This window comes from Cricetulus griseus, chromosome 8 (genome assembly GCF_003668045.3).
Source record: "Cricetulus griseus strain 17A/GY chromosome 8, alternate assembly CriGri-PICRH-1.0, whole genome shotgun sequence".
In the NCBI taxonomy this organism is placed as follows: Eukaryota; Metazoa; Chordata; class Mammalia; order Rodentia; family Cricetidae; genus Cricetulus; species Cricetulus griseus.
Genome location: NC_048601.1, coordinates 18,363,565 through 18,390,829, shown reverse-complemented (window position 1 = coordinate 18,390,829; position 27,265 = coordinate 18,363,565). Strand labels below are relative to the sequence as shown.

General features: G+C 51.3%; 1 protein-coding gene across 8 annotated transcripts in view; it reads right to left on the bottom strand.

The window, feature by feature from the left end:
• Tspan9 (tetraspanin 9) overlaps nt 1–27,265 on the bottom strand; it is a 192,911-nt gene that overhangs the window by 68,443 nt on the left and 97,203 nt on the right. For 6 of the 8 annotated variants that reach the window (XM_027428363.2, XM_027428367.2, XM_027428362.2 and 3 more), the window contains one exon: nt 8,353–8,432. In XM_027428363.2, coding sequence (XP_027284164.1) covers nt 8,353–8,415 — 63 coding nt within the window. In that variant the 5' untranslated portion in view covers nt 8,416–8,432. Of the gene's footprint in view, nt 1–8,352; nt 8,704–21,531; nt 21,676–27,265 lie in introns of those variants that run through there. The other 2 variants (XM_027428366.2, XM_027428361.2) reach the window with 2 other exon arrangements.

The window sequence follows — 27,265 nt, the reverse complement described above, 5'->3', positions numbered from 1 at the left end:
CAGAAGTCAGTTCCTAACAAATGATGAGTAAGACCTTCAAATATTACAAGGTAACATGGAATATTAAGGAGGACTAAATGTGTAAAGAGATACAAAGTATTCATGGACTGAAATACTTGAATACAATTTATAGTCACAAATATACACAAAGACAGAATTCCTTGGTCAACAGGCTCAATTAGAGAACCGCTAACTGTGTGGGACAAGAAGGAGCACTGACTGACTTTGGGGGAAAACTATTTAAACTGATTCCAGAATTTATACAGAAGAACAAGGGGTCAAGAACAGCCAAACACTCTTGAAAGACAAGAAGTCTGCCTTCCCATCGAGACTTACAGAGTGGTGGTAACATTAAGAGACCAAGTCATGTATGAAAACATTGATGGTGCCAAGCCTCTATGGAACGACGATATCTACTCAGTGAAGTTAGAATACACAAGAGGAAAAAAAAAAAAAAAAAAAAAAAAAAAAAAAAAAACCTTGGTTCTGTCCTATGTCACACACAAACAATAATTCCAGATGCATTAAGGACTTAAACACAAGAACACAAACTTTGAGGAAACATCTCCTTACTTTTCAGCCATGAGTTCCTGTGTGCCTGTGTTATGGCAAGCACTGGACAATTACCAGGATATAAGGACAGCTTGAAATATGTATTTCTTAAGTAATGGAGCAAGTCCAATCTAACAAATAAATAATTAACCTGGCAAAGTTGTATCTCTGTTTATCAAATCTCTGTTTATCAAAAGAGTCCAGGGAGAAAGTAACAAACAAACAAAACTTCAAGTTGGAAGCTATAAATGGTGTTGGTGATACAGTCAACTGACAAGAAAGTGATATCCAAAACATAAAACTCCAAGAAAGTAACAGAAAAAAAAAAGGCAAACAAATCAATAGAAAATGGACCAAATACATAACTGGGCACCCACACAAGAGGGGAGAATGGCTAATTAACACATGAAAAAAATGTCTACTACTATCGGAAGTGCAAGGCAAGGGCATTGCAGTGCAGCATCTCACGCCCACAGCACTGGAGAATTGCCCATTCTCAGTTGAGCGCCACTGGGAACATCAAAGGATGCACCTACTCTGGAAAATAACTTCTCCTGTGCTGCCACAAGCCCACAGCCCCGAGCCCAGCAGTGAGGCCCCTGACTGGGTATCTGGAGGGTACTTCTCCATGTGCAGTCTATGGAAATGCCTAACACTGAAGCGCTTTCACACAAATCTGCGATGGCTACTACATCACAGTGCACGCACGTGTTGCTGTGGCCTAGAGAAACTCCTACAGGAGACTTACAGACCACACTGTATGCTATGAACAGTTATGCTATGAACTACCACTGAGTGATAAAAATAGACGTGTACTTACCCATGTGAATGGATCACAAAACGTCTTGGATTTTATTTTATTTTATTTTTGTGATGCTGGAGACTAAACCCAAGGTCTTGTGCACGCTAAACAAACACTCTATTACTGGTGGGAAATTGTTAGGCACATAACGTTGGAAGTTGAAAACACATAGGACGGGAATCCCATCTACCGATTCCATCTAAAGTTTAAAGGAATAGGGGGTGGCTCAGCACATGAAGTGCTTGCTGCAGAGACATGAGGACCTGAGTTCAGATGCCAAAAACCCACGTCAAACGCCAGGTGTTGTGGCTCACCCCTACAACTCCAGAGATAGGGTTACAGAGAGAGACAGATCCCAGCGGCTCACTGCTCCAAACAAAACAGTGTACTTCAGGGTGAGTGGTAAGACCCTGTCTCAAAAACATAAGCTACAGTAATGGAGGAAGATTCCTGAACTCCATCTCTGGCCTCCACACTCAAGAATGGTCAAGCACACACCATACCACCACCAAGACCACCACGACCACCACCACCACCACCCCGCGCGTGTGCGTGTGCGCGTGTGCGCGTGCACACACACACACACACACACACACACACACACACACACACACACACACACACCCTTTCCAACAAAAGCCTAGGTCCTAGAGATTATGGGAACACAGGGGAGAGGGGATGGAAATCTGTCCATGTGGAAAGCTGTCTAGTCAATCTGAAGACACTGAGAGGATCCCTAGAGCAGATGAAAAGTCCTTGACTGTCTTCAACTTGGACAAACATCCATCACCTCAAGCCACCAAAACAGTGCTCCCCTGCAGGGCCCTAATGCAGAAGCCCTAGGTGCTGGAGAGCTAGCCTGAAGCACTACACACACCACCCCAATCCATTGCACCCCCAGGACCTCTCCAGCTCTCCTCACAGCTACAAAGCCGGCTGAAGTGAGAAGGAGACCCCACAGAAGCAAGAGTCTGGATCTCCTCTGGAGTCTAGAGCTCTTCAGACAAAGAGCAGAGCCTAGAAGGCATATCTCAACCTGCGTTTTTCCTCTGGCTGCAGATCTCACTGGCTGGGTCGGCAGGCCATTTTTAATGTTCCTGCCAGGAGTGCCCCCCCACCAAGCCCCCACCACTCCTGCAGGCAGATTAGCTTTCAAATGTGAGCAGGGACAAAGCTGGCTCAGGAGACTTAGCTCTGCCCGATGGGTTTAGCCTGGCTTCAAAGCTTCCTCACTGGAACCAAACGAGCAGGCACATAGTGGGGGCGGGGTGGGGGGCAGTGCAGGGAGGGGGAAACAAAGCATGCTCTAAAGCCAGATTACTCACCACACTCACCACAACAGCCTGTAGCCAAGTGACACAGTAAGACCTGCTATGGTGGTTACCATCAGAAAATCCCAGAGAAATGTTGAAGAGTCTATCAACATATTCTCTTTCTCTCCCTACCTTCTCCTTAACTGGATCCTAGTCTCAGGTGATCATCAAGCTCCTATCCATCCTTCAAATTCCAAGTACAACTTGCTCAGCTTTGATATCTTTGTAGCTGGTCTTTACTAAGCAATGTTGCTCTACCAAGTAGCTCTATTTGAGTGCCTGCCATCTTCATGTGTGTGTCTGACTCCATGGAACTCTGAGCAGCTCAACAGCATGGCTTACAAGTGCTCAATAAATGTGTGCCATGCGCACAGGCCACGGGGCATCTATCTGTCCTTTCAACAGAAGGAAACAGAAAAGCACATGATTCATTGGTTGAATTTTACAAACTAAGGTGGGAAGTCCGAAGCTCTTTTAAAATTCTCTTTCTTTCTGATATGAGAAACATTTCAGAGAAGGGCAATTAGAGTATAGAGCTGTGTGGGGCAGGGAGGGGAAGGGCCAAGTCAAGCCAGGATGCTGGGTCCAGGCCTGAAGCTGTCCACCCTAACATGTGGGAGGAGCAGGAGGCCCCCACCTACACAGATGCTAACCCTTGGCAGCCCTGGGTTCAAGTGCTGCACACAGGACAGGGCAGATGACCTCTTGATTCCATGACTTCCTGGACCGAGAAAATTGATCTGCCCTGTCCTGACCAACTGGAGGCTCCTGTGCATGGAGCGGGCATTCAGCAAATAGTTGTGGAGTGAGTGAATGGGCTCAACAGGGACCCAATACCCTACTAAGCCATGGAAAGCCTGTTGCCAAGTTCAGCCAAGGGCAGCCAAGCACACGAGGTAGAAGCAGCCGGAGTGTTACTCGGGGTAGGGCTGGCCTGGCTGCGCTGGGTAAGCCTGTAGGTCCCAGCAGTTCTTTCCATCTCATCTGGGACTTTTTTCTATCCCTTCCCTCCTCCTTCTCCTCCCCAGTCCCTCTTGATTGACAGCAATTGCTGGCTCCGACATGATTTAAAAATAGATATTAAGACCAGGAAGTTTAATTTTTAATGCTCTGGAAATGAACACAGAGTTGGCATTGTCTCACGACCACGTTCCAAGAGTCTCTTGGGGTTTCTGCCAGACCCTTCTTCGTCTTGCTTCTTGACCCCAGCAGACAGACATGGCCCCACCCCACCTCTGAAAGATCCGCTTGTAGCAGCTTCCCAGGGAATCACCCCTCACTCTCAAGCACTATGGGAAATCCCTAAATGTCCCTCCCTGTGCTACCTGCCACCTGCATCACCTGCACAGAGAGAGCAGGTGAGGCCAAGTCCCAACCTGAACTTCTTTCTAAGTTCCCTCACACCAGAGGGTACCCCACAGATTCTCTCTAGCACTATAGGTTTCCTTACATTCTCTGTGCACAGAACTTGGTCTCAAGCCCACAGAGGCCATGCTGCTTTGGAATGTATGCAGCTAAGGCAATAGAGAGGGCTGCCTGGACAACAGCACCCGAAGACAGCAAACAAGAGGGGCCTGACCATCAGGGTGATTAATCGGGAGCCCTGCCTGGCACTCTGCCTGTGGCAGCTCCGCGTCTACCTTTCCCTTGCTCTAGCGGGCACACTCCACACTGTCTCCTCTGTTACTAATTAGCCTTTATAAAAGTAGCAATCCACAAGGAATAGGCTTCCAAAGGGACCAGGGTGTCACTGCTCTGCCAGCCATGATTTAAAGTGATAGGACACCTCTGCTGGCAAGCATGAAAAGTGTCTTATCCTGAGTGGCAGTTAGGGTACCCATCTGGCCCAGTCCCCTCCATCTCAGACAGCAATGGGATTCAGGTTAGGGGGAACTAGGCTGGGATCTGGATTTGCTGGCCACAGCATGTAGAGATCCCTTTTGCCCACTCTGGTCTCTCTCTGTCTCTCTCTCATCTCTCTCATCTCTTTCTCTGTCTCTGTCTCTGTCTCTGTCTCTGTCTCTCTCTGTCTCTCTCTCTGTCTCTCTCTGTCTCTCTCTGTCTCTCTGTCTCTCTCTCTCTGTCTCTCTCTCTCTCTCTCTCTCTCTCTCTCTCTCTCATACACACACACACACACACACACACACACACACACACACACACACACACACACCCCTGACAGGACCCAGAGGTGTATGGGTGAAAGAAACTTTTGTAGACTACAGCCCTCCCATTCCTGTCCATCAGGAAGGCGTAATTCTCTGTGGCCCTCAGAATCATGATGGGGGTGTGTATGGAAAGGACCAAGAGGAGGGGGTGGCTACATATTCCCCTCCTTTATTCTCTCCATCTATGTCAGTTCCCCAGACAAGCAGCCCTCTTGGGTGCCCCAGGCTCCCATGGTGCACTGGGCCGCCTACCAGGCTAGAACTGTCTGGCTGAAGCCAGCATGCCAGGAACAGACCTGGACCCCCACCAGCAGGCAGGCACCCAGCAGCCCGGGAGGCACCTGCCCTTTTCTTAGCAAGAAAGACTAAGCATGAACAGCACAGCCCCGCCTCCATCCTACCCCTAGCAATACCACAGGATCCTCACCAATACCACTGCCCTCGAAGCTCCACCCGGTGCTGAGGAAGCAGTCAAGGGGAGCTGCAGTGTGAGTCCATCAGGACCACACTGAACCAGGGCTCCTCCCAAGGCTCCATCATGTAGGGGTGTGGCACTGTGGCTGGGAGACTTCCAAATAGGCTCCGGATCCAAGAGAAAACCTCTATTGACTGTAGACCCCAAGTTCAACTCTAGTTCTCAGAAGAAGAGGAGGGGGGGGAGCCTCTCTGAAGCTTTTGAGCCACTAAAACAAGTGATGGCTAAGTAACTCTACTTCCTGGTTTCAGTGGGCTGAGTGTGAGCCTTCCTCACTCCACTGTCTCCATTTCCTCCTGTGCCCCCCACTCGGTATGCATGAGAGCAGCAGCAGAGGCCCCCAGGAAACCTTGCCATATCCACCCTACCATGCTGTCTCCTCTCAATTAGCACTTTCTCCTGCTGCACCCCTACAGTAAGCTGAGGAGTACATGCCCGGAGGAAGTCCTCACCCGAGTACAGCATGGTGACCCACCATCACCAGACCACCAACCCCCATTCCCAGAAACCACTGGCAAACACATAAGCAACTGCCCATTCCCCCACCTTTCCTAAAATCTACATTCTATTTCAGCATCTCATATGGCAGTGGCATTAAAAAACAAATGTGTCTTTGAAACTCAGCTCACTGTTGCTTGTGGTTTGTCATAGGAATTCTGAAAATACTTAGCAATTAGAAAGTCAGGGAGTGGGACAGTGCAACTCCTCCGCCAGGGAAGAGTTCTAATCGGGACCAGGCAGTAAGATCTCTTCTAACTTCTAACTACACTAGGAAGGGCAGGTGCACCCGCAGACTAGCTTAGACAGGAACTGCTGCCACACTTGTAGAAAAGACAGAATCACTCCTCACAGCTTAAGTTATATCTAACTTCTCCTCCCCATTACTTAGGACTTGGGGATCCCAACCACGTAACACCACACTGCGATCCACTCCTGAGAGTCACTCCATTTGGTTACCTACAAAAGTATTATAGGGGGCTGGAGAGACGGCTCAGAGGTTAAGAGCACTGGATGCTCTTCCAGAGGTCCTGAGTTCAATTCCCAGCAACCACAATTCCCAGCATCTGTTATGAGATTATGGTGTGCCTTCTTCTGGTGTGCAGATATACATGGAAATAGAATGTTGTATACATAATAAATAAAATCTTTTTTAAAAAAAAGTATTATAGGTCCCTGCTATGTTCATGACACAGATCCTAGCCTGCAAAGAGCCCCTACACTCCTAAACCAAGCTAGACTCATTCTGAAGGCATCACAAGCAGTTATACCAACTGCAGCCAGCAGGCGGCGAGGTGAAGATGGCCAGGAGTGGGGGCGGGGGCTGTAGAGTGGGAGTCACTCACTGGTCAAAAGGCACTAAGCATCCACGCCCACAGAGTCTTCGTATAATTAATACATGTGCAGTGGGGCAAACTAAAAAGGTAGGCTGAAGCCATGAGACAGGAAAGAGAAGGTTGCAGTAAACAACGAAAATGACAGCATTCGTGCAGGCCAGGACACCAAGGAAACAAAAGTACTGGGCTGACACAGATCCTGGCAAAGGAACAGAAAGAGCAGAAGGCACTGGCCCACAAAACAGTGACAGAGTCATTCTTAACATTCCGATGGTTCTCATCACCAGAAAGAGAATGGACATATCTGCCCCAGCTTTCCTAAAACTCCAACCACATGACAGGTGACACTAATCACAAGGTCTGCGACTCTCCCCCAAGACTATAGAACCACCCCCACACACAAGACTATGGAAAGATCTAGCGGAACCCACCTCGTCTCAGACCAGGCTCTCAGGAGAAGAGACAGATACACTCGGTGACCACCTAGGTGAGACCCCCAGGGTATCACATAGCTAAGGCAGTAAGGACCGTGAAGGAGACCATCCTAACAGCCTGGCCTGGAGAAGAAGTCCCAACTGTAAGGGGCACAGTGAGTCACTCAAGGTCACACAAGAATCTAACGAAGAATGGAAACCCGACAAGACTCAACGATTCTTCCTTCACGGTCTGGAAATTCCCCTTCCCCAGAAAAGCTGCCCCATACACACACGCACAGGCACAAAAGTTTTCTTAAAGTAGGTCACTCCACAGGAGCTGCTACCCAACCTCACTGGGGATAGCTTTCTCCTGCACCCAGGCTGCTCCTAGACCATGCATGGCAGCTGACAGCCTCCAGCCAGTGGCCAGGACAGAGCCTGGGGATGAGCCAAACATCTGTGCTGAGCGGCCTGAGCTCTGGTGAAGAAAGGCAGAGGCGGCAGTGAGAATGAAAGAATCGATATGAATTAGAGAAGTTTCCATCCAGTTTGCGTAGCTAGGACTTCTTGTGCATGCAGAGTCGCAGAGAGTATTTCATCAGATACCTATCCATAAGACACTTTCTCTAGAAGAAAAAAATCATCTCTCATCAAGGGCAGACAGGGGCACCAACCACTGCCTGGGCATCTTCCTTTGTCCCTTCTTGTCCCGGGGGTCTCCTGGAGCCTGGGAAAGAATGGCCAGACTGCTGGCTGCCCAGTTCACGGCAATCCCTCAAAAGCAACAGCCAGTGCCCCTATTCCGTATCATTGCCTCCTCCTTTTCCTGGGAGCCACCGAAATGAGCTGGAGGCTGTGACCTCCTCCCTCCATCCCACTCCCACAATGCTGCAGACTGCTCTCCTGCATTTAGGACCAACAGAAGAAACTCAGAAACCATCCTCACGGTGTCTCCCACCAACACAGCGGCAAGGCTGACCCACTCCCAGTGATGCAGGCACTTCAGCGTGGCTTTTCTTAGGTGGGGAAGGGGACAGCGGCAAACTTTGCTGGCCTCCTAGGAGCAGACCATGTCTCTCCTGGAAGACCGACAAGTTGGAGCCTCCATTAAGCCGTGGATGAGAGGGGGAGAAAGGAAGAGAAAAAGGCAAAAGGAGGCATGCGATTTTTTTTTAAGCACTTACCTTCGAGTAGAGAAGGGAAGGATGCAGCAAGGAGGAGGAGGAAGAGGGTATTCGCAGTGTGGAAAGCAAGGGGAGGGAGCAGCTGCAGACTCACCCTCAAGGACTTACCCAGAATATCAAATTGAACAGGAACATCATGTACTTCAAGCAGCACAGGCAGCCCCTGGCCATGTTGCACTTCTTAAATTCTAGGAGGAACACAAAGGACAGGTCCAGGTAAAACACCACGTACTTGCTGCCTTTGGGTGCATTGTACTTGTCAGTCTTAACGCCGGCCTCTGTGTGGCTCTGACCCCGAGAACCCGCGGTGCCGTAGAAGGCGCCAGCCGTGAAGCCGCGGCCGAACGGGCGGCCAGAGGTGGACGGTTTGGCAAAGTCCGAGTCCTTGCTGTCCAAAGATGGACTCCGGTGGATCGAAGAATCCTCACTACTCGACTTCTCCATGCTCATGTCGTTCCCGGGGGGCACGAGGGGCGGGGGGCATTGCTCCCAGAGTGGGACAGAGGGGGCACCCCGATCGGGCACGGGTTCTGAGCGGGCGGACTGTTGGAGCTTTGCACGCCCCCTCTCTGCACCCGAGAGCACTCGCGGAGCAACCCGCTGCCGGAGACCGCTGCCTCTGGGACAGCACCCGGCTCCCAGCTGCCAGCCTTAGCTCGCTGGCCCGGGAGGGCTCTGCGGCACCGCTCTAAGCACGCTTCGGGGAGTCGCCGGTCCGCCTGCGTTAACTAAGCTTCTTTGGGGAGGCTGCAATTTGACTGCTCTTTCCCAGGCGGCTGCACCGTCAACCGGTCACAGCACTCGAGGCCGAAGGGCGCCGGGATCCAGGCTCCGCAGGCACGCCTCTTCCAGCCCAGACCCAGCCCGGAGCCCCAGCACTTTGCGGGCTCTCGGCCTCCCTTGCTCTGCGACTTTGCGGAGCCGCTGCCGGCCCTGGGCTGCCTGGGCGCACCACGGGCAGAGCCTCGGGATCCGCCGCAGCTGCAACGGCTGGGCTTGCCCGGCGAAATCCCAGCCCTGACTCTCCACACTGAAATCGCCTGGAGCCCCTTCCCCGGGCTCTGGGCCCCGCCCCCTGCTTTGCATCCGACCAATGGGCTCAAGGCCTGTCTGGCTCCGGTGGGGGAGCTACCCCCCTCCCCAATGACACAATATCTTTAATAGGATTAGCGGTCTGCTGTGTGCCTAAACCAGTGTGCCCTGAGCCCTTCTAAATGTCAAGGGCTCAGAGGCTGGGAATGAAGCAGCACCTCCACGGGAAAGCACTGGTTTCTTTTGCCCCAGCAAGGGCAGCGAGAAGAGGGGGACAGCTGGAGCTATCAAGGAGCCAGAAAAACCAGAGGATAGGTCTGGGGAGAAAGGCTGGAAGGGAAAGAAACGTGGTCACTATCAGGCTGGCCGCAGCCCCCTATGAACATCCGGCCTGTCCAGCCTGGGGCACATGGTCGGTCTCAAGCAGTACCTTTACACACTCACATAAACACACACACACAACACACACACCACACACACACACACACACACACACACACACATTTTTTGCAGCACACCGGTAAAGGGACCGCCGCACAGACTCAAGGTGTAGGGAAGCGGCCCCCAGGCCTCCGCGGGGCGCGCCACCCTCCCCGCCCCCTCCACGCGCGCACACGCAAGCGCGGCTCCGAGAGACTCCTGCAGCTGCACGAGCCCCCGCCTATGCGTTCCTTAGTGGGACGCCATGGCTGCAAGGGGCAGGTGGCACACTGCTTGTACCAGCAGTAGAGCAAGGTAGCAGTGCTCTTGGTCACAGCTAGGTCCTCTTGGAGCCCAGAGGTCCCAGAAAAGACAGGAAGAAGGTGCCTGCCAAGGGAGCATCCGACCAGCCTTTGATCCTCTTGTAAAGCACTGCAATAAGGACAGCCTCCCTTGGGCTTGTGCAGAAGTCTGCATTGCTGACCAGGGGCCACCATGGTTTGCAAATGATGAGAAATAGAAGACTGGGATGGGGGGGGGGAGACAAAGACTGAGTCTCTCCTTTGTGTCGCTGACTCCCTAGTTGGAAGCTAAGTTTTACCCGGCTTTGTAACCCCAGAGTTCAGCTTTTGGAAGGCACTCCTCCATAGGGATGCTAGATAGATGAATCCATGCCCTTCCAAGAGGCAGAGGTGTCTATCCTGGAACCCTCAACCCTCTATCTTGAGCCCCAAGGGGGAGCCCTTGAGAAAACAGAAGAGTGCTACTGCCTGCCCTCAGGGCAGCACAAAATCTAGTTAGGACAGGGAGTGTTCATTACCAAGGAGGCACAGATGGACACAACTGGCCATGCTGTGCATCGAGGGGGACAGTAATTCCACCTAGGGGGACTTCATCTTCACTTGCGACCCCACCCCCACCCCCGAGGTGATAATTCTGATATCTGGAATGTGGTTCCTTTACAGAAACTGCACGGGTTTTCACCCTTCTGGGCACCTTCTGAAATCAAGGGGAACCCAGCAGCAAAGCTCTGTGTGAACAGCCACCAACAGCAAACATCTCCCCTGTTAGGCACAATGGTCCTGGGATGTCGTCTGCAGAAAAGGGAACAGATGTCTGTCTGGCTCCTGTGTGAGCACCAAGTACCCTGAGCAGAACGGCTAAGGCCTTGGGTCCTCTGCAGCCTCACTCGACTGCTCAAGGGAGCATGCAGCGTTACCTCTTCTTTCTAAAGCATTACTTCTGATGGGGGCATCCACCAGCTGGACTAGAGTCAGAAGACCTGCTCTTCCCTGGCAGCTTGCGCCAGCCTGGCTACCATTCCTCCTGTCGGTGTGGAGTTCAGGAACACCCAGATGTGTTATGTGTGATGTGAACCAACGGGTGAGGCCAGCCGGAGTGGGTGGGCTCTGAATGAAAGGTTCAGGTATTATGCTGGCCTGCCCCTGTTACCTGGTTGAACAGGCAATACCCTGGTCAGCCCAAGGTTCCACGGGAACTAAGTCTGCACGCAGGTGCAGAGGACCCCTTTAAAAGATAGGCACCTGCCCATTTACACTCTCTGTGCGCTCTGTTCCCCTCTCTCTGTCCCGCTCTCTGTCCCCTCTCTCTGTTTCCCCGCTCTGTCTCTCTATGGCGACCGGCCATGGCGGTCAGCCATTTACCCTGTTCCTCTTCTTAGTCTCCCCATTCTGCAGGGCCTTATAATAAACTTATAGTCTTATGTCTCATGTCTCAGCATTTCTTCTTTTTAAACAAAAGAATAACACTGAACACAAGAGGTACTGTTATATCTCAGGGGAGGGGGGTAAGGTGTTGCCAAGGATACCCCAATGCTGGCCCTGCCTTGTTATCTTCTCCTCATCCCTTCTCCCCAGCTCATACCTGCACCAGTCATACCAGTCTCCACTGGTCCCTGGGCTGTTCCATCATTGTGTGATTAGAAATGAAATGAATGTACACCTCTTGGGCTTGGGCGCAGAAAGCCAGGTGACAGCAGGCAGACAAGAGAAGGAGGCTGTCCAGTGCCACAGCCCTGCTCCCCCCTGGTCACACTTGTCGAAGCTACAATGAAGTCTCACTATGACACTCAGCTGAGTCACTATCAGACTAAGAAGAGCAAATGCAGTTCGCCAGCCCTTCCATTCCCCAGGCTGACCCTACCACATAAGTGTGGTGACCGTTCCATTTTACAGAAAAGGAAATGGTGGGCTTCGGTATGCTTTCCAAGCCTGTGTGTCATCCTCTCTTGGACTTTAAACACTTGCTGCCCTTGGCAGTCTTCCAGTCTAACAGAATCTTAGAGCATAACAGGGAGCCTGAGATGGCATGCTCTGATGGGCAGGGGGGTCATTAGGTAAAAGGATACTGCATTAGAGGGGACAGGGAAGAAGATGGCTGAGGTGATGCTCTGGACAGGAGCGGACAGGTACTCAGCAAAGGCCTGAGGGCTGTCACAGAGAATGGGGAGAGTGCAAAAGAATACGGGGAGGAAGACAAGGATGCACCCTATCCTAGGACAAAGGCAGACGGAGCCAGAAGACAACGTCTCCTGCCCTCTGCCCCCTTGAGGAAACCATCCGACAGAGACAGATGGGTCACTATGGGCAGATCCTTGAGCATAGATCCCAGGATGAATGGGACAACCCAGGAGTCCCTGGGCCTCGCCATCCGGCTGTGGAAGCCAGCCTTCCACCCACACGGCAGGGTAGCCAAGTGGGGAGCTACCCTGTGGCTCTGCTTTGATCCAGGCCTCTTGGAAGTGGGTGGGGAAAGAAGGGCTTGAGTGTGGCCCACTCAGGAAGCAGGGAGGGGACAGGCCAGGGTGTGAACAGGAGCTACTCTGCAAGGCATGTGAAAGTTGGAGCTATATTCTGCAGCTTCCCAGGCAGCCAGGCCCACGGCCACCATGGAGCCTAGGAAGCTGAGCCTGGCAGGGGGGGGAGGGGGGGAGGCTAGCAGATGAGGGTGCTGCAGTCCCTTTGATTTGGGATGCAGAAGGAGCAACCAGGTGATGTGAGACGCTATCTCCCAGGCCCCTCACAATTCTCCAAACCCTATCGGGTCCAGGAGAGCCTGAAGGCATGGCTGCCTTTGAGGGGCTCTCTGCATGCAAACAATGCAGACCTGCTCTACTTCTCCCCCACAACCATTTTTTATGGAAAAAAAGAAAAGAGTAAAAGAGAAAGAGCAAGTACAGAATTCTCAAAGAACAGCAAGAAAAGCAAATGTGAGAATCCGGCATTCCATTTCTCTTCTGACTGGCAGCCAGGAGACAAGGAAGGGCTTCCCAGTAAATGCCAAGTGCTTTGTGCCTCTCCAGAATTCCCCAGGCTTTAGGTGAGGCGGGGCTCCATCGCTGGTGTCTTCCTCACCAGTCCAGACACCTCTGGTCCAAACTGGTTACACTTACATGTGACTTGATCATAGAACTCCTATGAACACCCCTAATCCTTAACCATGAGCCCCACTTGCAGTGAATAGGAATGAGCAGGCTGGACAACACCCCAGGTTCTAAACTCCAAATTTGGGATCTCCTTTGGCTGTAAAGGGAATGCTTTAATTGCTGAACAAACTCCTCGGGAATGAGTGAGTGGTCCCTAGCAGGAGGCCCACCTCCCAGATGTCTGCATGAACAGTCACTAGGCAGGAAACAGTGACAGAGGCCACTCTCCTACTTGCTAAGGAAATGAAACAGGTTGAAATATGGATTCAGAATGGAGGAAAACAGTGACTGTGAGGAGGCTGGAAAATGGGGAGCTAAATGAAGCTGGGCACACACTGCTCCAATTATCCCAGCTCTTGGAAGGCCAGGTCAGGACTGCAAGTTACAGGCTAGCCTGGGCTACATAGCATGAGGGGGAGGGAGAGTGGATGGAGATGATAGATAGATAGATAGATAGATAGATAGATAGATAGATAGATAGATAGCAGATAGGAGTTTAAAGATACTTTTTATCAGCATTTTTGTGTGTGAGGTTCCTAAGACTAATGAAGAAAACAAATACGGTTTGTCTCAGTGGGAGGGCTCATAGTTCCAAGAAGGGATGAATTAATTGCTTAGGACATTACAAATCAGGGCAGGCCGCCTCTTCTAAAGAATGGCTCCTCGCTCCATTCTCTCGGCAGTTCGTTCACAAAGTAATGGCTCACTTGCCTCTGCTGTTGTCTCTGAGCTTCTAAAAGACAACAGCACTTCCATCCTAGTCACTGCATGTACACACACACACACACACACACACACACACACACACACACCCCTTCAGTGCCTGTCACAGTGACTACAACATGGTAGCTACTTAGAAAAAAAGGATGGCTTTCATGCCCAAGCTAGACAGTTGAGCTCTAAGTTCACTCACCAAAGGATGGGACCCAAGCCAAAATCTATGGAATTGTTCCTGGAAGGTAGGCCACCTAAGGACATCAGACTCTGATGAGGCAGCCCAGGAAACACCCAGCAAGTAATGGTGTGAATGCCACAATTTTAACTGATGTGCTCACAGCAATCACCCCAATACATGGCATGTCCTTGAATGGATGGATAAGCAGGCAACAAGTTTAACCTATGGGTCCATAGAACCATTCTGGAAGATGAGTCCAGAAACAGGAGAGTGAGAAAATTAAGAGACAGAAGCAAGACAGGACAAGGCTTCCCCTGGCCCTTTGCCTGTGCTAGGTATACATAGGCGCTCCAAGAGTAGGGCAGACAGAAACACCTCTATAACATGAATAGTAAAAACCCAGAGACAGATATTGGGGTTCAAAGCTGAAGATCAGAGAGGCAAAGTAGCCAGCCACTAGCTCTTACCTCTACCAAGCTGAAATGGCAATCCTGTCTCCACAAACCCTCAGAGGCAATGCTCTCCACGAATCCTCAGAGGCGAACACTGACTGCCCTGCTCTCCCACAAGCCTCAGGTTGCAGTTCTCCGAGCTCCTGTCTCCTCCCTCCCGCCTTATATTCGTCTCTCCACCCAGCCATATCATTCCTGTCTCCGCCTCCCCAGTGCTGGGATTAAAGGCGTGTGCTCACAAGTACTGAGATCACCTTTGTGTGAGCTCTTTTAGACTGGATCAGTTTCGAGTAGCTCACTGTGGCCTTGAACAGAGATCTGTCAGCCTCTGTTCCCCCGAGTCCTGGGATTAAAGGTGTATGCCACCACTGTCTAACTTTGCATTTTGATCTCCAGTGACTTTATTAGATCATAAACAATGCATCAATCACCACACACCTCTGCCTGCAATTTGGTCCCAGGAAATCATGTGAACACCATAGTGTTACATGCCGGTTCAACACTCAAGAGCAAAACCACTTCTGACTAGGGTCAAGATATGCCAGAAGCATGGGGAAGTATAATGATTCCGAGACCCTTGGCTGTACACAAGCAGCCCATGAAGGGAAGCATGGGCATGGGACAGCACAGTCAGCTTCACTCCTGAGAAATAGGACCACAGCTATGGACCAGCCTACCCCTGACCTAGCCAGGAGTTCTGAAATATGGCTTCTGACCAGGCAGCGCCACATAGTTGCAGGGATTGTCACAAAGCCAACGTCACTCCCTGAAACCAGCTGACACCAAACATCTTTAGGGACTCAGAGAGTCGTCTGGGACAGGGTCTGTGAACTAGAATGGAGAAAGCTTGGTTGTCTCCATCCACCTGCTCCATCCCAAGCCCAAGGAACAGGTCTAGTGGAACAGCCATCTGGAGCCACCTGGGCTTTGGGCCTTGGTAGATCTGGATAACCTAGAAGTCAGCGCTCAGCTGCCATGTGTCTCAACTTCCCCATCTGTAAAATGAGACAGCAATGCACACTTTCTAAGCTGCAGGTAAAATCATAGATCCAAGGTAACCACGAATGCAATTGTAATACATACAGCAGAGTCTGGGCCTCAAGAAAAAGCCCAGGACACTGGGGCACTGCCATCATGATCAACTGTAACTGTTACAGTAAACAGAGACCCCATGCCTGTCTAGTTACGGTGCGCTGAACAGAGAAAAACAGCCACCCCACTACCAACATGCAAGGTCCTGTGACCCTGTTTCTAAGACGGAAAACATCAGCTTCTCCCCCGGCAGCTAGTGACGCCTGGGTGCTCACTTGGCCCTCACCCGTCTTCTGAGTCCCAAACACATCTCCAAGACTTCGCCTGCCCACCCTCCCCATGTGGCTGTCCCAGGCATCTTGGATTTCACATTCCGCACAGAGACTGACTTGCCCAACCCTTCCCTTCTTGGTAAATAGCCTGGATGTCTATCACATTGTCTAATCCAGAAACCCACCCTCATCCAACTCCACACATCACCTGCTCCCTACCAATCCTAAATCCTACCACAGTACCTGTCTCCCCCTCCTATGATGCTGCACACACTGCCCGGTCCATGCTTACCTCATTGCTCACCAGGGGCCTTCACAACCCCCCAGGAGAGCCCCTCACACCCCAACTCCAGATACATCATCTTACCAAAGCCTCTCTGCTTTAACCCCTGCAGTGGTGTCTCATGGACTTACATTGTAACCATGTGCTCATGTGAGCAGACACATAAATGTGAATGTGTTTGTCATTCTCCTTTTCTAAACTAATCCAAACTCTTATGAGCCAGTCATGGTGGTACACACTTGTTTGTAATCCCAGCAGGATTGGAGATCCCAGGAGATGGAGACAAAGAATCAGGAGGAGTTCAAGGCCAGCCTTGTCTACCTGTGGAGTTTGAGGCTGTCTGGGATGCATGAGACCTTGTTTCAAATGTTTCAAAGACGGACCCTGCCTACCTCTCCTCAGCCCCCCCCCAAACACTAAGCTCTGTTCTCCTCTCCTCTGAGCTTCTGCCCATGCTGTTCTTCTGCCTGGTTACCCTTCTCAATCCCCTCTTCAGTAGGTTTCTAGAATCCTCCACAAATGTCTTCTTTCCAGTTTTCTGGGTCTCCTGCCTCCCATGCTAGGCTCACCCCCACCATTACATTCTCAGAGCACAATTTGCCTGTTTCTCACACAGCATTCATCAGTTTGTAAGTGTGTGTTTCCCCAGGTGTCAATTTCCTGGCTGATCCTCTGCCATTAGCTCCTACAGCCCAGAGCACCAGAGACTGATCTTTCTCACTATTGCACACCCAGAACCCAGGACTATAGCGGACCCACAGGTCAGCCTAGAAAGTAACTGATGAAACAAACAAATTTACAAAAGCACAAAGGAAGGCAAGCACGGGGGAGAGTTTGCCCAGGGAAGGGTTTGCACAGGGAAGGGTTTGCAGAGGAAAGAGTTTGCCCGGGGAAGGGTTTGCCCAGGGAAGGGTTTGCACAGGGAAGGGCTTGCACGGGGAAGGGCTTGCACAGGGAAGGGCTTGCACGGGGAAGGGCTTGCACAGGGAAGGGCTTGCACCGGGAAGGGCTTGTGGGAGCCTTGTGCTGCTTGGTGCTGAAAGCCTCTGGATGCTGGTTATCTGTGTGACCCCCAGTTCCTCAACTACAAACCATGGATGCTGGACTGGTGGATTCACTATGGATCTTTGAGGTCTGATGTAAGGTGCAAGCCTCACATTTTGGAGGTAGGCAGGAGATACACAGACAGAAGAGCATCCTGGGAAGGGAAGTGCTGGGCAAAGTGGACATGGAGCAGACACACACCAAATGCTGGCTTCTCGAGACCAAGAGGAAGAAGAATGGACCTCAAAGGACAGTGAGATTGGAGCACAGGAGGCCAGGAGGGCAGCAGGAATCTGCATTCCCCCTCTCCTTCTGTCATCAGCTCTATCCCACACTTTTCCTGGGCTACAGTCCCAAACAATCTACACTCTTCCTCTCCTGTTGGTCCCTTACCTGAAACTTCATATCCTTGGCACCCCATAGTCCAAGGGCAACAACATGGCCATGGTCATGTGTCTTGGCCACCCAGAGAGACTTCAGAGTTAAGACACTACAATATGGTTCCTGTTCTTTGACTTACCCCTCCTAGTCTGTGACCTGCTGAGAGCAAGCATCCTCTTTGTCCTCACAAGCACTCAGCCCCTAGGACATTTTTCCAGAAGAGTCCCCAGCCAGGCCCATCTTTCATTCCCAAGCCAATCACCTCCCTATTAGATCCTGTACTGGACAGGCAGATGGACCTGCAGCTCCACACATGGCCATGCTGGGCCATTCAGTCCCAGGAAGCAGAGGATAAAGAAAGCAAGCATTTGTTATTAGTACTTATCGAGGAGGGCAGGTGGCTTCGGGAGGATGAGATAAGGCAGACTTCCCAACACAGGCAAGTGTGATGAAGCCTGAGGTTTATTGCCATGCACCAGAAGAAATTTACTGACCCAGCAAATCCAATATTCCTAAACTGCTCTGTAGAGGACACAGACTTGCCGGCTGGGATGGTGCTCTCTGACCCAGCATCCAGCCCACCGGCAAACTGGCCTTATAGCTGCCACCCTTCTGCTGACTCCAGGAGCTACTGTCTCCTGTCCCTCTTCCCTGTCTTCCTCCACTATGTCTAGAGTCACCCAGGGGAGACAGAGCAGAAAAAGCACTTGGCGATGCTCTATAATTAAGAAGGTGGAAACGCAGCCAGATGTCTGCCCTGTTCAGAACCCCTCAGAGGGAGTCATGGGTGTTCCAGAGGGAGTCATGGCTGTCCCACTGGCAGACTGACGGTGTCCAGAAGAGTAGGCCTCCCTACTGGACGTTCTACGACTCACTAATTTCACAGTGCACAAGTCCCTTGGTGCCCTCAAGCCTCCAGGGTCACTCTAACAAACAAGGATAAGCAGGAGCTAGCCTCTGATTCTTTCTCTCCCGCCTCTTCAGGTTCATTCAAGTCACTGAAGGAGCCTCCAGCTGTAAGTACCCAATCATCCCTCCCCACAAACCTCCAAGCAGTTTTCTTCATGTCAAGGTACTAGTGAAAATGGTCACAAGCCACACCCTTTGCTCAGCCACCTGGGCTACCAAACCAGCAGCAGTTCTAGGAAGAATTCCCAAAGTTTTAGACTGAGCCAACTGAAATTCATCCCTATTGTCACCAATCAAACTGGTCATGTACCCAACCATGACCCACAACACATGACCAGAATGCAAAGTTCTGTACACAAATGTCACCCTGAAGGCAGGGGCACACACGCATTCCCGGCCACACACTCCCTCCCTGTCACTGCCCTCTACCGGCCAGGCTTCTGCCTGGGCTTCCTGCTCCCAGGCCTCCTCCTTATTCACCCCACCATGCTGACCATTATTGCCCCAGGGTGGAGCTCAGAGATATGTATCAACTCACAGTCTCCATTGGCTCCCTAGGTATATAGACACAAATGCTTGAGCTTGTCATTGGAGATCTATGTTGTACAGTCAGCTTTACCTCTTACAAGGCCCGCCTATGTCCTACACTGACAGTCAGAGCTTCTTGCTTTTCACCCCCAGCTCTGGGGCTCCACATTTGGCTCATACTGCCTGCACCGTGGCGTGTGTCCACTCACCCCTGCTTTTGGCCATTGTTTCAAATGCCATATCATCAATGAAGGGTCCCCAACATTCTTCTGCCTCTGAATCTCTCCTTTAGGCACTGGGTTCATTGTGCCCTGTACCATGGTTATTTGCATAAATAACTTCTTTTTCATACACAAGACCTAAAGAAACTCCATTTAAGAATAACTCACTGACCCAGCTTGATCCATGTTATGTACTTAAACTTGAAAGGAAACTGACTCTCTCCCACAGTGCATAGAACCCAAAGCCTTGCCCCTCAGTCATCATACATGTTTAAGACACCCACAATGCTGTCTGCTGCCTGGCTGGTGTGTTTTTACCTCAATGGATTCCCCTCTGAGGGCCATCCATCTATAGTCATCCTCCAGATTCAGCCATCTCCAGAAACTACACCAGAGCTCAAATGTCCATCCCAGACTCCCTGAGCCTCAGAGTGTCCAGGTGGTCATGTGTTACTCATCTCTCAAGCCCCCGCCTCAAGAGATGCTTCCAATATCCTAGCCACACCAGGTGCCAGTACACACCTGCTCCTCCCCTCCCCTACTGTTGCCAGAGGAGATGCCAGCCACACCATGTTGGCTGGACCCAGCAGGGACAGGCACTGAGCAGCCACCTCCCTCCTTCCTCCTCCGACTGCCCAGGCCTGCACAGGACTAAAAAGCCTTGGTCTATCCATCTGTCTGCAGAGCATGGTCCTACCCTGCCCGGCTCCACCTGCCTCCTGAAGCAAGTACACCAAGGACCAGACAGAAGAATCAGGGCCCTAGTGCCAGTCCACGCTACCCAGGCAGGAGACTTGTAGTTCCCTGAGTACAGGGCACAGAATGAATGAATGAATGAATGAATGAATGGATGGATGGATGGATGGATGAGTGCACTTGTATTTTCTCACTCAGGAAATGGAGCTGGGTGTGATCATGAAGGACGGATGATCAGGGAAATCCCTTTATCTACTAGAAAATACTATCCTTCAGAACCTCCCATTCACACTCACACTCCAGCTGGCCAGCACACGTCATAGGAGTTTGATAAAAGAAATAAGACCCACGTGAGCTAATCGGTCACTCAAGAGTTCCTTGGCACCCACACAGTGCCACATCCTGGGTTCGCCACTACAGGTATCACCAGGGAACATCCCTGCTCTGCCTGTGTCTCGTGAAGAACAGAATGAGTGGACAGCAGATGCGCAAACCGAGTGCTGAGAGGCCCTGCTCAGAGGAGGAATATTTATGAAGAAAAGTGGCTTGAGCGGGGCTTGCCTGACATCCTAGCGGGGGCGGGGGGGGGGAGCTCCACTGCAGAGGTGGCCTAAGCAGAAGCAACGTTTCTGGGGACTAGTTCGGGGTTTAAAAGGGATTTTTTATATTTCTGATCATATCTGATCCTCACAGCAGACCCCAGATAAACAGGAAATGTGGTCCCTGTTCTAAATGAGAAGTCAGTTCAGAGTGGTGGGACCTACGTCTCCTGACTTATAACAGACCCAGCAGCTCTGACTGAGACCCGTGCTAGGCTCTGTTCTTATGCACACGGCTGGCCTGGACTGAAGCATGCTTCAGATCCGCCCTGCACACACAGAGGAATGAAGGAAAGGAAAGCAGCCAGGGTAAGAAAAAGCAAGCCTCCATCAGGGCTACCAAGCCAGGGCAACCCTGAAATTTCCATATCCACGGCAACCTCATGGCCTGTCTATCCTGGGAGACACACCGCTGCTTGCCCCGCACACCAGCTTCAATACCTCATCCAGTGCTCCCTATGTCCTTCCACGCTCCACAGACCATGAACACAGACACTTTGCCAAATGAAAGCAAAGACAGGCCCTGCCCTCCAAACCCATGATCTGACAGAGCAGAGATAATAAAACAGCTGTGGACTGCTAAGCGTTGACCAACCAGCCCATGGGGAAAGCCTGATTCACAATGCTTACCAATGGCCACCATGGCCAGTTGTAAACAACCCACAGTTTAACACCAACTGGCAAATTCTCTGATTACTTAACTATGAAGCTCTCAACTGGCAGTCTAAGCAGGCTCCAGCACACCCCTGTAACAAACCTACTCTCTTCCCGCTAGAAGAGACCCAAGGGCAGGGAAAAGAAACCCAGCCCCACCCAGGACCCTCATCCCAGAGTGAAAGTCTCCGTGAACAAGGCACAGAGAAAGCAGGGTGGGAGCTTTCACAGTCTGCTGGGGCCTCCTCATGGAGACTTACCAACCCTACAAAGACAACTGCAGAGATCTTGTCCCATGAGGCACACCAAGTCACTGTTCTGTGTAAAACCCTAATGCTTCCCACTGCTCCCCGAGAAAAAGATGAAGTTCTTACAGGGACCAATCACTCTCTCTCCCTTCCTTCCACCCCTTCTGCTCTCTTACTTCAGCAGCTCCTTCACCCTAGGTGCTCACTCTCCCTGAGCACTCAGATCTCCAGCAGACAGCTCCTTCTCCAGGGGCCTCCCAAGCACTCTCACGCTGTTCTGCTTTCTCCCTTCTGCTTACTCCCCAGACACAATGGAGCTTACATGTTTTACTATGCAGATTGTTTATGATGTTGTCACCCACTAGAAATGACCTTAAGAAGGGCAGGGTTTCGGGTCTGACTCATTCATCGCTACATTTCCAAAGCCAGAAACAGAGCTTATCATAGGGGTGAGGGGGTCCTGTGCATTCTTCCGCAGTGGATGATGGCAGGCAGGCCTTGGGGTGGTTTCCCGTCTTGAATTTCTTAAGAGGAGGCGGCTTGGGTGAAGAAGCTCCCAGGTTACTGCCTGCCCAGCAAAGGCCCCCGATGCCCTGGCACTGCCACTGGGACCCGGCACAGGTATCCCTTGTCCCAATTCAGTACCTCACTTACTCTCTTCATTTGGGTTGCAATGGGGCCCAACATGGCGAACTGTGGGCAGCAGAAAGGGCCAGGGAGAAGACCACACAGGATGCCAAGCCTAAGGGCCTCTGAGTTGCAGTGGAAGATCTGAAGTCAGGATTGAGGTGTTTCCTTAAAAGCTCTAGGGAAGACAAGCCCTTTGCACCCCCTGGGCACCAGTTACATGCCTCCAACATTTTGGTCCCCCATTCCCTACTCTGAGACAAGAAACCCCCAAAATGCTCTCTACCCCAGTGGTGAGGGCCAAGCGGCTGCCCCATCATGCCTTGGGCAGGCTCCCCACATGCAAGGCGGACAGCTCATACTGCTATTTTTAAGTTCTGCAGGCCCAGCTGCAGCACGTAGCCACAGCAGGCGGACAGCAGGCGGACAGCCCGGGTAGGAGATAGAGAAGCCGACTTGGGAGTCACAGAGGGACTGGTCATCCCCTTGCACTAGTCCTTGGCAGAGAGTCCAGAAACCCCCAGGCCACACCTTCCAACCTACAGGTCACAGGAACATGAGTCAGGGGCTGCCTTGGGCACACCCAGATTCCATTTCTGAATGTGACCCCAGTCTCCACAGCAAAAGGACTCCTGGCCCCACCCTCCAAGTCCCCAGAAATTCCGACAGAGAGCTAGCACAGCACCCATTTTCCTTGTCCTGACAGCAGGAGTCAGATAAAAACACACCCCCAAGGGATGAATTCTATTCTACGCTGAGAATGACTCCCTCCCCCTCCCCCACCACGGAATCCCTCCCAGTACTGTGTGCCTGCTAGTTACACACTGGCACACTCAACAAAGATGTGTGGATTCTGTCTAAATACATCCTAAAGCCAAAGGTCAGAGACTACAGTAAAACTTTATCATCGTCATTTCTAGAGCTAGCTCCACAGACCTCACTGGACAGCAGAACTAAGAATAGAGACCACAGAACAGAGGGGCCAAAGGAATTTAGCAACAAAACCCTGTCCTTCATGGAACTCAGTACCACTCTAATGATACCATCCTTCTGTGCCACTTGGTGACCATATTTCAAGCTGCACACCACCAAAAGACACCCAAGTGATTGGAAGCTGGCTTGAGAAGGGATGGAGAAAGTAGGCATTCTGGACACAAGCTATCCCCACTCCGACCTCATGCTGCAGGACATCAGGTCACACAGGCCTGGGGTCACCAGCGGCATCCTACAACTCTAATTGCCCAGTTAAAGCAGCATCAGCACCATCGAGAGGGGAAGAGATAGCCAGCAGGTGCTGTAATTAGGGAGCTCTGGGACTTGGCTCCCTGTCACCGGCTACCTCAAGCCAGAAGCAGCCACCCACACCTTAAAGAAATAGAATCACTCTCTGGGATGAGGAAACGGTCCTTGTACTCTCCCTGCCTTAGCTTCAACCTATCCAGACAGCCTTCTAAACATATCTGCGAACATTTTACAAGCAGTCACAACAACTATGTGTTTAGGAAAATGTATGCTGGTCAGAGGGAGTTTCCTGGCCTGACTCTCACCGAGTACAAGGGTAACTGCAGCAGATACCATCAGTCCCAGTTGAAAAGACTTGCACCTGAGGCCTATCACCCACTAGCCAGCATCTGCCTCCTGAGAGTCCCGGCCAGCACTCTCCACAATGAAGAGTGCTTCCTAAGCAGTTTCTCTAAGTGTGGTTCCCAAGCCACCTCTTTTAGAACCTGAGAGTCATATGTAGCATGCCAATTCCTGACACGTGCTGCTCCCTCTAAGCTGGAATATCTGGAGGCTGAACCCTGGCACAGCCGTTCCGTTAATAAACTCTCCACTTTCCAGGATTCTAAAAATGTGCTACCATTTGAGGGGGTCTAACTGGCTCACCCTTTCCCCACCCACTTGCAGGAGTTAGGAGCCACCACCTCCTGAGAACCTGCTCCAGCTACAGATGCTTGGGCAAGGGGCTCCTCACTGCTACCCCTCAGCCCCTCTCCTCCAGGGGTTTGTACATAAGGACCTCAGCAACCTCAAGACAGTTCTGTCGGCCTCTAAAGTCACACCCCACATGGCTTGGGTAGGAAAAGTCCTCCAAGGGTTCATGGGCTTAAACAATTGACCCTCAGCTGGTGGCGCTGTTGTGGGAGAAGACTGTGGACCCTTTGGGAGATGGAGCCCAGCCAGGAGACATGGGGGCGTGTCTGAGTCCAGCCCCACCTCTCCCGCTGCCCCAGCCCTAACCGCCCCTCCCCCCACCCCTACCGCCACCACTCTACTTTCTCTGACATGATGAGCTGTTTCTTTCAGCTACTGTATCACCACGATGAGAAAATAACTAAAAAATAATAACTTCTACCATCTGAAAAGGGACATGACTGCCAAAGTAACTGCTCAGCCCCAGCCCCTGGGCAATGTGCTGTCCCTCCACCCCCACCCAACTCACCAGGGGACCAAGGCTCTGCCTTGACCTCCGGTTTTTTGTTGTTGTTGTTGTTGTTTTGGTTTTGGTTTTGTTTTACATCCACTCTAACCCCTAGCAAAGTTTGGCAAAGGAGATGAACACGGTACCCACCAAAAGCCCCAGACAGCTTTCAACCTGATCCTACGTCATCTGTCTATAGCCACACCACTCTGATCCTCCCCACCCCCTCCCACCCCCCCACCCCCCACCCCGCCTCTGATCCAGCTCCATACTGGCCATTCTGGTCTCAGAGATGATCAAATAGTTTCACTAAGCTCTCTACCAACCAGTCCCAATTCTCAGCTTCAATCAGCCCACTGTCCCTTGGCATGGAGGTTCCTCAGGCTGATGACCCAATTAACTGTCTTCCTTGTGGCCACAACACACTGCTCCTCCTGCACTACACCTAGGTAACTAACTGATTGCCTAGACAGCCCAAGAGGGCAAAATGACTACAGGAAGAATGCCAGCTGCAGGGAACAGGGCACTAATCAAGTCTCCTTTAGCATCTACCCTCATCATTTACCACTATTCAGTAAGGATGGATGGATGGATGGATGGATGGATGGATGGATGGATGGATGGAACCAACTGTTCTAATGCAAAAGCAGGAAATCTCAAGAACAAAGCAGAAGTGGGTAACCAACTCCTACACTTAAAGCCAACAACAAGGTTCACACTTAAGAGTGCCATGGTCAGCGGGCAGTGGTGGCGCACGCCTTTAATCCCAGCACTTGGGAGGCAGAGGCAGGCAGATCTCTGTGAGTTTGAGGCCAGCCTGGTCTACAGAGCCAGTTCTAGGATAGCCAAAGCTATACACAGAGAAACCCTGTCTCAAAAAACGGGGAAGGAAGGAAGGAAGGAAGGAAGGAAGGAAGGAAGGAAGGAAGGAAGGAAGGAAGGAGAGAGATAAAAAAAAGAGTGTCATGGTCCAAGGACCCCGGGGTGCACTAACTGCATTCCTGCCTCCCAACCCCCAAAGTTTCCATCTTCTGTCAGTTACTAGAATTAGCAAATGAGCAGTTTCCGCATCCCATCAGCAAATCATCTCCTGAGCAGAAGCCTGCCTGAGCTGTTGGAATTAATTGAGTAATTAACTTCCCACATCTGCACCCCTTACTTTGGGCAGGAGGGGCTGGCAGAGCAGAGGCCAAGACTCTAGATCCCACAGCTTCTCCACCAGTTCCAGGTCACCAAAACCCCCGCCCACTCCTTACCACACACACTCCCTCCCCATAGATTTCCAAGCCCCACTGTAGCCCTCTAAGACACACAGGCTTCCAACAAACACACACACACGCACGCACGCACGCACGCACGCACGCACGCACGCACACACGCACACGGGTGAGCACGCGAGTACCCAGGCATCCATACCAACTGTGGCGGGAACTTAGATTCAGTCAACTTAGATTCTTGTTTTAAGCTTAGCCACCCATAGACATCTTGGGGAGCCTTACAGACTTAGTCAAGGGAGTGGGTGGACAGAACAGGGGGTGTTGGGGGAGAGCAAGGCAATCATAGAATTTATGGATGTTCTGGAGAGGCAATGGAGGGCAGAGGGAAGGGCAGAGGGGGTGGGGCCAGAAGACTCCAGCGTGAGCCTAGGTTCTTCCTGTGGACAAGCCACTTCACCCCCATGGACTTCAGTTCTCCTGTAGACAAGGTTGGCTACCAAGCCTCCCTCCCTACTGAGCTGTCCCAGGACGCAATGGGCTCGTGGTATACCTACTTACCCTCTCCTCTCCAGAAATCCCAGAGAGCATCCACAGAGGCAGCGATCATAATCTGTTCAAACACTGCTAGAGCAGCTATGTCGCTCCTGAGTTCCCACACCACAAAGCTCTTTCTTACGGAGCGCCACCTGCCTGCCTCTGCTTTCCATGTAGGAAGGGTGTCTGTGATGCACGTATCTGTGTTCACATCCCAGCTCTGTTCTTAAAGTTACACAGTTTTCTGGTCTGAATTCACACTAAATTCCTTATCGCACGTGGTTGGTATCTACATGCACATGGCACCTGATTCAGTGCATGGCCCGAGCTACAGTTAATAAATAGAGAATAGCAATTTCTTTTCATTCTAACCATCGCCCGTCTGTCTAATGGAACATCTTTCTTCTACAGCCTAATTCCCCTCCAGGTGCCAGACTCTCCCTGGAAAGACATGATGTCACAGGCTAGGAGGCCACTTCTTCTCTAGCAAACATCCATGCTTCCCTCGGAGGTTATGCCCACGCAGCCAAAGACCCTGGGCCACCCTGACACTGTCCTCGTCACCTCTCCTCTGCTGATGCTTGCCCCAAACTCCCACATCTGACCACTGCAGCACCCCCAATACACAATGAAGTACCTAGCACACAGTAGGTCCACAGAGTATTCAATTCTGGGATCTACGGTTGCAGAAGGCTGTAGTCTATAAGGTCTCAGGATCTGGGCACTGTGTTCTGTCCCTGCATGCTGACATTCACTGCCTTCACCAAGCACTATAGCACCCTGTAGACGTACAGTCTAAATAGCCAGGATGCTATGCCAGAGCTCTCCCCTCAACAGAGGGGAGGACATAGGTAAGAGTACAGCTGTAAACATCGGTCCCCATCATTCTTTGTCTGGTTAATTTAAGTTCTATCATACAATGTACAGACACTTCCTTCTCTCCATTTCAGAAGAACTTACAGAAATTTTGTACACAAACTATGTGAGTGAAGAAACTAAATCCCAAGCACTGAAGCAGCATAGCCAAGGTCCAATGCAATTCTGTAGAAAAATGGCGATTTGAGACCTGGGTCTTTCTCCTCAGGCCAGAACACTGACAGTAACCACCTC